The following is a 9331-nucleotide window of genomic DNA, read 5'->3' on the forward strand; positions in this document are numbered from 1 at the left end:
AAAAAAAAAAAAAAAAAAAATTCAAACTACCAGCATTACCCAGCAGGAATAGATCCACACTCCAGAACTGGGTGCTGAAGAAGGGCTTTTCTTCAAAAGATGAAAAGAAATTGAAATGAAATTATTTGTGTGAGTTGAGAGTGTGAATGTTTATACAGGGCAGTAAGAGTTATTTAAAATCTCAATCCTTGATAAATTTATTGAGTCATTTGAACACAAGATTTTTATTTATCAAATTTCAGAGTTGGCATACTATGTAGAATCAGGGTTCTAAGAAATACTTGTGCACCAGAACAGATATTGTTATTAAACAACAAATGCTATAGACTGCACTATGTAAATATGTACATCAAACATCACAGAAAGTGCTGTCCAGTCCACTGCCCCTGTGCTGGACCCCACCCCAGTTATAGATGCACCAGTGAGCCCTTGGAGTGTGATGGGGTGGAAATTACCAAGAAAAAGAAAGTAGATTGCAAAAATATATTTTATTCAGAACTTTTACAAAAATATGTCTTTCACATTGTTTAAGCCTCTTCGAGACCTGGGTGAGCAATTAAGTGACATCTAATTGAGAGCCATTAGATTTGTTACTGCTGCCCGTGTCCTCACCAATATCAAAATTCAGTAACCAATCTCAGACAAAACTTGAGGGTACAAAAGAAAAATAGTGATATCTTTCTTAAGATGAAGTCATCTAATATTCCATATGAATAACCACATAGTAATTGGATGTGCTTTAAATAGTTTGACTCAGATATTTAGCGCTCATTCTGTGAGGTACCAGACTATGTCACCCATAAGAATACCTCTGTTTTGGGAAGTGAAATATACTGTCTTTCATTTTATGTTCAAAGTCAAATGTGAAAGTGATGTTCCAGTATCCTATTATGAAGAATACTTTTCACTCAGTAATGAACATTATAGTAAATTTTTTTGAGAGATAGCAATTATGCAAATATGCAACAAGGTCTGCTTTTTCCCCAGAAAGTAAGACAGGGTTCATGGCTGAGCAGAACCTCACAGCACCGCCTGTCTTCATCCTGCTGGGGCTCACTAGGCTGCCGGAGCTGCAGCTCCCCCTCTTTGGTGTCTTCCTCTACATCTACGGAGTCACCGTGGTGGGCAACCTGGGCATGATCCTTCTGACCAAGCTGGACTCCCGTCTGCACACACCGATGTATTTTTTCATCAGACATCTGGCTTTCATTGATCTCGGCAACTCCACGGTCATTTGCCCCAAGATGCTGGTCAGCTTCGTTGTGGCCCAGAACACCATTTCCTATCATGCTTGTGCCACGCAGTTGGGCTTCTTCCTCACGTTCATCATCAGTGAGTTTTTCATCCTGTCAGCCATGGCCTACGACCGCTACGTGGCCATCTGTCACCCTCTGCTCTACAATGCCATCATGTCGCAGACACGCTGCCGAGTGCTGGTGGGCACCCCATACCTCTACAGCGCCTCTCTGTCTCTGCTGTTCACCACCAAGATCTTCACACTGGAGTTCTGTGGCCCTAACATCATCAGTCATTTCTACTGTGATGATGTCCCTTTGTTACCCATGCTCTGCTCCAATCCACAGGAAATACAATTGCTGATCATATTCTTTTCCACATTCAACTTGATCTCCTCCCTCCTGGTCGTCCTTTTATCCTACGTGCTGGTTCTCTTAGCCATGTGTCGGATGCACTCGGCCGAGGGCAGGAGGAAAGCCTTCTCCACGTGTGGCTCCCACCTGACGGTCGTGGTGGTCTTCTACGGGTCGCTTCTCTTCATGTACTTGCAGCCTGAGTCTGCACACTCGTTTGAGACTGACAAAATTGCCTCTGTGTTTTACACTTTAGTGATCCCCATGCTGAACCCTTTGATCTACAGCTTTAGGAACCAAGAGGTGAAAAATGCCTTCCACAGGGTCTTCAAGAAGCACTGCAAGCTTTTTAATTAATAAAAAATAATAAAATATGATACAGACGAGTATCATTTTATAACCTTTCCTTAGTTTTGCATGTATCCAAGATATCCATCATGGTATTGGGGAATGTGCATACATTGCAAGCTGGTCAATTCCTTTCAGGGCATTAGGACGCTCGTCATCTAAGAGTGTTTCTTTTCATTGCATCTTTTGTATTTGCGTTCCACTCCACTGTCTCTTCTGAGTGCTTAGAGCTGCAGTTCTGGTCTGTGTCCATCACCCTGGCTCCACCCTCGTCCCACCTCGGGGCCCCCGTGCACCTATGGTCACAACGCGGCCTCCCTCTGACCCACCTTGGCACCCAGCAGGTTGTTCTGTTTCCCCTTCTGCATGGGTTAGTTTTCTCTATCCCACATGAACGTGAACTCTGCGTGTCACACACTATTTTCCTTCCTGTGCTTTATTTCACTCAACGCAATGTCCTATAGTTCCATCCATGTTATCACAAACGGCACTAATTGCTTCTTTATTAAAGCCAAATAGTATTTCCATTTCTATTGTGAATTACTTTGTGTGCCTCAATATGTGGCACAGTGAAATATGTCGTAATGCACTGTATGTGTGCATGTGTGCACGCCACACCATTCATCCACCTTCTTCTGGCAGAGCTTTGCTCTGAGGTCTCGGCTACCACAAGTAGCACTGCAGTGAGCACGGGGTGAAGATACCTGTACAGGATGATGAATTCCTTTTTCAAAGGCATGAACCCTGGAAAGGGTTCGTAAGGCATGCTAGTGCATGTAGCGCCCTCTAGAGAGTGTGGCCCAGTTATTGCACCAATCTATACTCCCAATAGCAGGAAGAGAATTTCCTATAATGTATATGCTCACAAATACTTGTTTTCTCTTTTTTGCAATATCCACCTTTATATCCAAGAGACAAACCCACTTTGTTCAGGGTCTGTATTTGTAAACCAGTGCATTTGGTTGTCCTCTGCTTGATTGATAGTTTCTATTTTATGTATTCATTAGAGATACCACCTTGAAGGTGTATAAACTGCCCACCTGGGGCTGCAGAAGTAGCTCTGTGATCTAAAATGCCTGCCTAGCCAAGCAAAAGACCTGGGTTTGATCCCCAGTATCTCACGCTGTGCTGGCCTCGCCCCAGGGGCGCCAACCAGCTACAGGGTGGTGGCATATGCCAGGCCCGTAATCCCAGCACTGGAGAAGCTGACACAAGAGGATCACTGAGTCTGAGCTGCACAGTGAGATCCTGTACCCAATATATATATATAAAAGACTGTCCACGTGAACTGTGTTTGTAGGGTTCTTCCTGCTTGCATTTTACGGGAGTATTTAAGAAGAACTAGAATTAGTTGATGTCTGAATGTTTAATAGAATTCAGCTATGATGTCCTTTGGTCCTGGACTTACCTCTGTTAAGGGGTTTGTAATTCCTGCTTCAAACTCTTTCTTTGAAGTGTTCTGGTTCTATTGATCTACAAGTGATTTTTCTTTATAGGTGATATATTGCTAGTAATTTGCCGATATCTTCTTGATCATCCAGTCATTAACTTAGCCTTGCTCATAATAATCCTGCATAGTTCTTTTAATGAGGCATCAGTTACAATTCCAGCTTCATTTATGATTTCATTTAAGTATTCTCCCTTTTTCTTGCCCTAAGAGTTTTCAATTTTCTTTTCACGGTTTCAGTGTAAATTTTATTTCCTTAGTAGTGTTTTCTTTCCCTCTACTCAGAGGTGGAAGCTATGGGTTTCTCACTCAGCGGCATCCCGAGCTCTGCTTTCATCGCTGTTTAGATTTTTGTCTTTTTTGCTTCTCCATCAGGAACAATTCTTTTGGCGAGGGAACATACAGGACACTTCAGCTCCCTGGCGCTTCAGCCCTGTCTCACCCCTACAGTCCCTGATCACAGTTGTCCTCATGGACGGATGAGCGTAGAGTCAAATTCATTCAGAAATGTCTTAATGATTGTTAAATGTATTGATTGTTATTTTCACATCCACAAAACTCCGTGTTTTTCTCCAGTAAAAGTGTCTACAGTTTGCTGTAAAAACATCACTTCTCTTGCGCATGACTTTGCCTCCTCGCCAGCTTGTGAGCAGCCTCCTTCTGCCTGCCGTCGCCTGGGCTCAGCGGCTCCGGGCCTCCAGCACGCCGCCCTCACACACACGAAGCGCGCTGCACTGCGCTGCGGTGCTCTAGAGAGCTTTCAGCACTAGCGCGCATCACAGCGCAAGCACCTCGCCTCTCTGGACAAGGTGTCACTTCTCCACCGTGACAGTAAGTACCCATGATTACCGTGTCCCTCCACTAATGTCTGATTTACACGCACTGTCTCTAATTTGAATGCTTCTCAAAGCCAGATGTTCATCCAAAACAGAAATTGGGGGGGGGGAGTCAGATCAAGGTCCCCTATACTTTTTTTTTTTAATTTTTATTTATTTGAGAGAGAGAGAGAGAGAGAGAGAGAGAGAGAGAGAGAGAGAGGTGTGTGGCCAGCTCAGCCCACCAGGGGCGGGGCTGGCTGGCATGTGGTGCTGGGGGATTGAACCGCGGTCCCTGATGCTTTGCCAAGCTTGTTCTAAGTAGGTGCTTTAGACCACTGAGCCATCTCTCCAGCCCCACCCCTATACTTTGGAACAAAGATATTGAACGCAAAATAAGTCCTAAATATGTAGCAATAAGTCTGAGAACAGTGAGACCAGGGGAATCGGCCTTCTAGCCCTTGGAGCCCCTCGAACCATCTTCGCTTGCGTTCACAGAACAGAACAGGATTTTTAGACAGCTTGTACATGATTGGGAAGGACGCGGTTTACTTCAGATCATTCCCAACTAGGATTTATGCTTTCTATCATCCCAACAGTGTGTCAACTTGCACCCATAACTAGAGAGCCAGGTAAACTGTTAGGGAAAATAATGAAACAGAAGATTTCTGCATACCTGCAGTACTAGGAACAGCAGGTCGCTGTTTACTCTGCTCATGCAAGTTTAACTACTGGGCCAACTCTGGAGAAGAGAGTGCACGCCTCAGGTTTTGGCACGGTCTGGCCACAGCCTCATAGAGTTTCATGAAGTCAGTGAATGTAAAAACTGAGCAGATGCACATAGCTCTGGTCCAAGCCTGGCTCGGTGTTACTTGCATATGCCTGCACTCCAGGGACGTCCCTCCTCCGCAGCCCTCTCCGGACCCTTTCCAAGCAGAACCACCAGCACAGCACGTGACCTGCTTCTCGACTGGACACCACAGAGGGAGCTGCTGGCTCCTTGCTCATAGGTTTGCTGCACAAGACAGAGTCCCGGCTCCACCCAGAGAGGAGGATGCGGGAGAGGAGGATGCGGTGCCCTGTGGCGCAGCCCTGCCTGCATTTCTCACAGATGGGCCTAGAGATAGGCTAGCAGTGCCCGTGGCTGATGCAGACAGTCCCTTATCTCTGCCCCTCACACGGTCACCGTGTGATGGCCACAGCCCAGCACTTCCCCTTCTCAACTGGGCCCATTCGCTTCCTTTGTCCCCAAAGAGTCTGAGTCCTAAGTGAAGACGCAGCTGGCTTCGGCTCAGTGAGACGTTTCTCCTGTGTGGACACATGCTGCGTAGCTCAGGCAGGAAGACCCTGGGCTGGCTATCTGTCCAGCTAATGATAATGGAGAGAGATTAGTGTGTCAGAGACACTGCACAAGGCCTACGACTTCCTGATACTCACTGGGCGAGTTGGGTGAAATAACCCACAGGAAACAGGGGTGTGACACAGGGCTCTGGCGATGTGTGTGTGATTCAGCTAACCTGCGAGGTCCCTCACACAGAGGACTGGGAATCAGCATCCATGGAGCAGAGAGGGTGACAGCACCGTGTGCTCCCTGGGAGGATGAGAAGGTAAGAACTGCTGCCCCTCAGCCCAGGCTTAGTCTCCCTGAAGGTGACCAGCTGGGGACGTGGAGGCGTGGTCTGAGGCAAGGGCTGGGTAAAATGAGCTGCAGGAAAGCCAGGCATAGAAGTCACCTCGCCGGTCATCTGTGGCACCTGAGCCTTGTGGTCTTCTTCAGGATCCTAAGGGGCAGCTCCAAATCTTACTTGGGGTGCTGCTTGCTTCAGGTTCAGGGACGCTGTGTGCACACTGATGGGAGGAGGTGAACCCATCATTTGCAGGGACAGCATGGGAGACATGGACAGGAGAATAAAGGGAAAGCCACCCTGCTCTAAGCAAACAGGAAGGAGTTAAAATGGATCCAACCCCAGAGCTCACAATTCCCCTGTGTTGAGCTGATGACTCCAAGAGGGGAAGACACTGCAAAGTGGAGCTGCACTGAGCAGGGCTCTCCTTCCTCCCCTACAGCAGCGGCTGGACACCAGGGTCAGACGCAGCCCGAGGACTGAGCGAGAACATCCTGCCCCCAGACCAGCTGCAGAAGACTCTGCTGCCCTTCCTGAAGGGGCAGCCCCAGGCCCTCGGGGTGAGCAGGCCTAAGATGCCATCCAAGCCTGGGGGAGGAGGCTGAGGAGGCCAGACCCCTGGGGCTGCAGTGTGTCCCAGCCTTAATTAATCTTAGGACCTCAGGAAATGGGCATATGGAATGAAGCTATGAGCAATCAGAAGAACACTCACTCTCTTTATCTAAGGAGAGCATAGGAGGGCACATACTTTGGAAAACGAGTGACAGAGTCGTGTTTTAGACGAGGGAGAGATCTGAAGTAGGACAACCTTGGTGTGTAAACTTCTTGGAGTCTTTCTCCATTTTGTACTTTCAAAGGTGGCCAAAATAAGTGGGCTCAGGGACCGGGAGGTTTCCTTCCTCTTCAGAGCTGCAGCTCCTCAGAGGCCGTTCTTACCCTCAGGTGGCCCAGATTCTCATTGGGCTGGCCATTCTCGGCCTGGGGGTCTCAGTGGCGAATGTTATTTTGATGGATATGGGAATTCTATCTACTGTTGGAATACACTACCGCCTATGGGCACCGTTCTTTGTGAGTATCAGTAGTGGCTCCTGTGCCCCAAGCTCAGCTGTCAACAGGTATCTACTTTGCCTCCCCATACTCCCGGGGAAACCCATGCAATCCCCTCCAGGTCCTGAGTGGGGACTGGTTATTTGGGTGGATGTCACTGGCAGGAAACAGAAGGGACCTTGGGAACTTCCTCGGGACCAAGGCAAGGGCCGGTGCTGAGGGGCTTCTCTCTCTGATCAGTTCCTCATCTCTGGAGCGCTGTCCCTTGCTGCTGGAACGAAAACCACCAAGGGCCTGGTAAGTGTCTCCCAGCGGAGCTCCTAGGACTGCAGTGACAGAGGGCTAGCCGGGCACTTGGCGGTGGGACACGGACCCCACCGGCCACTCAGGGAAGTACTGCGTGGCTATTCTGATGCTTAGGACAGAGTACCTCTGTGACTGAGTGCTCTGTGAGGTTCCATGGGAAATGCGCTCTGCACAGGAGCCGGGGAGTCCATCCTGCCCCACCTGCTCCTGGTCCTCCTCCATTCTCAGAGCAGGGAATCCCCCCGAGATGGCCAGACTCAGCGAGACCGAGAGGAGTGACATTTTCTGACCACTCCAACACAGGAAAGTGTGAGATTGTTGATTCTTTGTATATATCCTTCCGCTCGATGCTTTTCAGATCATCGGCAGCCTGGTAACGAACATCTGCAGTTCTATTGTAGTCGGGGTTGGATTTTCTCTACTGCCTTCTGACATCGTATTTTGGACTATGTATTGGCCCATGTTTTTTCCAGATGACTACTCTCAATGCATTATTCTTCACATAGTAAGTATTTTTTCTTCCACTAATAAGAACTTGCAAATGGGTCTGCCAACTGCGATGGTCACAGTGAATTTGCACCATCCACTTCATTAGAAACACACCAATGTAGAAGGAGCTCCAGAAATTACAAGGCAGGGTACGTTGCTCCTTACTAGGAGCCTGAATGCGAGAGGAACTCTTGCAAACCCTCTTCCCCTCTGGAAGCGCTGTTGTGAGGTTGGTTAGTAGAAACATCTGCAAAAAAAGTTCTCCCAGCAGCACTGCCTTTGTGGATCTAACAACTTCCAGAAGGAGAACAGCGAAGTGGACGGGGGCAGCAGCTCTTGGTCTGCAGGGACCCTGAGTGCACAGCAGCCTTGGCTGGAAAGGGGGGCTCCTCCTGGTGCCGAGCGGCCTTGCTGAGTGAGGGAGACCTGCAGGGGCAGGACCAGGCCTGCTGTGTGGGGGACACCCGAGGATGCAGAGGCAGGGCATGCTGAAATCCTACAGGGACACGAGTTCTCCTCCCGGGGCCCCACCTCACCCTAGCTGAGGGCATGGAGACCACGAGCGTGAGGGTGAAGCCTCCTATCTGCTGGGCTCAGTAGTGAGTGTGAGCCTGCACAGAGCTCACTGCGCGTGCCAGGAGGAGAGCGCTGGAGTCAGAGTGTGCAGGACCGCATGCGAAACTCAGCTCCCTCCCCGCTCCCACACCTGTGCCCTCCACTGCCTGCCTGGGACTCAATGGGCAGTGACTGCCACCTCCCTAGGATGACACTTTGTGTCACTCTGCTTCTCTGCAGGGCTTTTTGGTTGCCGTGTTGATCCTCCTTGTGCTGGAAGCCTGCATTGCTTTGTCCCTCTGTGTATTTGGGTGCAAGGTGGCCTGTGCCGTCAACAAGGCAAGTGAAGGGGCAGCTCAGGGCTCTTCTCCCTCCTCTCTGTCCTACGAGTGTGTTCCCTTTTCCCACCTGGAGTAAATTGTGCAAATGCTGTGAGATGAATCCCCTTTCTGAGAAGGAAAGGAACAGGTGGAGCCAGCCAGGAGCTGTCCCGCCCTGCAGCGAGCTCTGTGCTCCTGGTCCCTGGAAACCCTCCCGGCACAGCAGGCTCCTCAGACAGCAGTGCTAGGCGAGGCTGGGAGCTGATCTCAGGGCATCTCTGTGGTGACAGAACGTGGCCAGTGACAGCCCCAAGGGAGCACCTAGCCTGGCACTCTTCCCTCCTGCTGACGTGACAGGGAGAACCTGCTGTTCTGCTTCTTCCCAGGTGATCGTCTACTTACCAAGTCATGCCCGCAGCCCCTCCACGGTGTCCCCTGAGCACGTCTACGACGAGTTGGAGTTTGCATAGAAGCTGCACACTCAGCATTCCTGTCAATTTTCCCTAATATTCTCCTGCTGGATTTTACCCTACGCAGTTCTGCACAGGGAATGTGACAACACGTGTCTGACATTCCAGTGTTTGCATCCTGGAGTCATCAAGTGTAAAGAACTCATCCTCTTTCACTGATGCTGGTTATTTGTTGGATTTCCACCATTGGAAACCTTCGAATATCAGAGAACCAAAGCATCATCTGGCAACACTGAGTCCCCAGATAGAGAGAGCAGGAAGGAGCTGTTACGTGAACTGGGCTGCGTCACCAGGCATCAGTGACAGACAGAAGGGAGGAA

The 9331-nt window shown here is 49.4% G+C and overlaps 1 protein-coding gene across 1 annotated transcript; it reads left to right on the plus strand.

Annotated features, from left to right (window-relative positions):
* The first annotated feature begins 1004 nt into the window (after positions 1-1004).
* On the plus strand, positions 1005-1946 carry LOC101578500 (olfactory receptor 8K5-like). Its single transcript, XM_004646944.1, has one exon. The coding sequence runs from the start codon at positions 1005-1007 to the stop codon at positions 1944-1946; it is 942 nt and encodes a 313-aa protein (XP_004647001.1).
* Positions 1947-9331: the final 7385 nt, after the last annotated feature.

This window comes from Octodon degus, unplaced genomic scaffold (genome assembly GCF_000260255.1).
Source record: "Octodon degus isolate 3935 unplaced genomic scaffold, OctDeg1.0 scaffold00283, whole genome shotgun sequence".
Taxonomy (NCBI): domain Eukaryota; kingdom Metazoa; phylum Chordata; class Mammalia; order Rodentia; family Octodontidae; genus Octodon; species Octodon degus.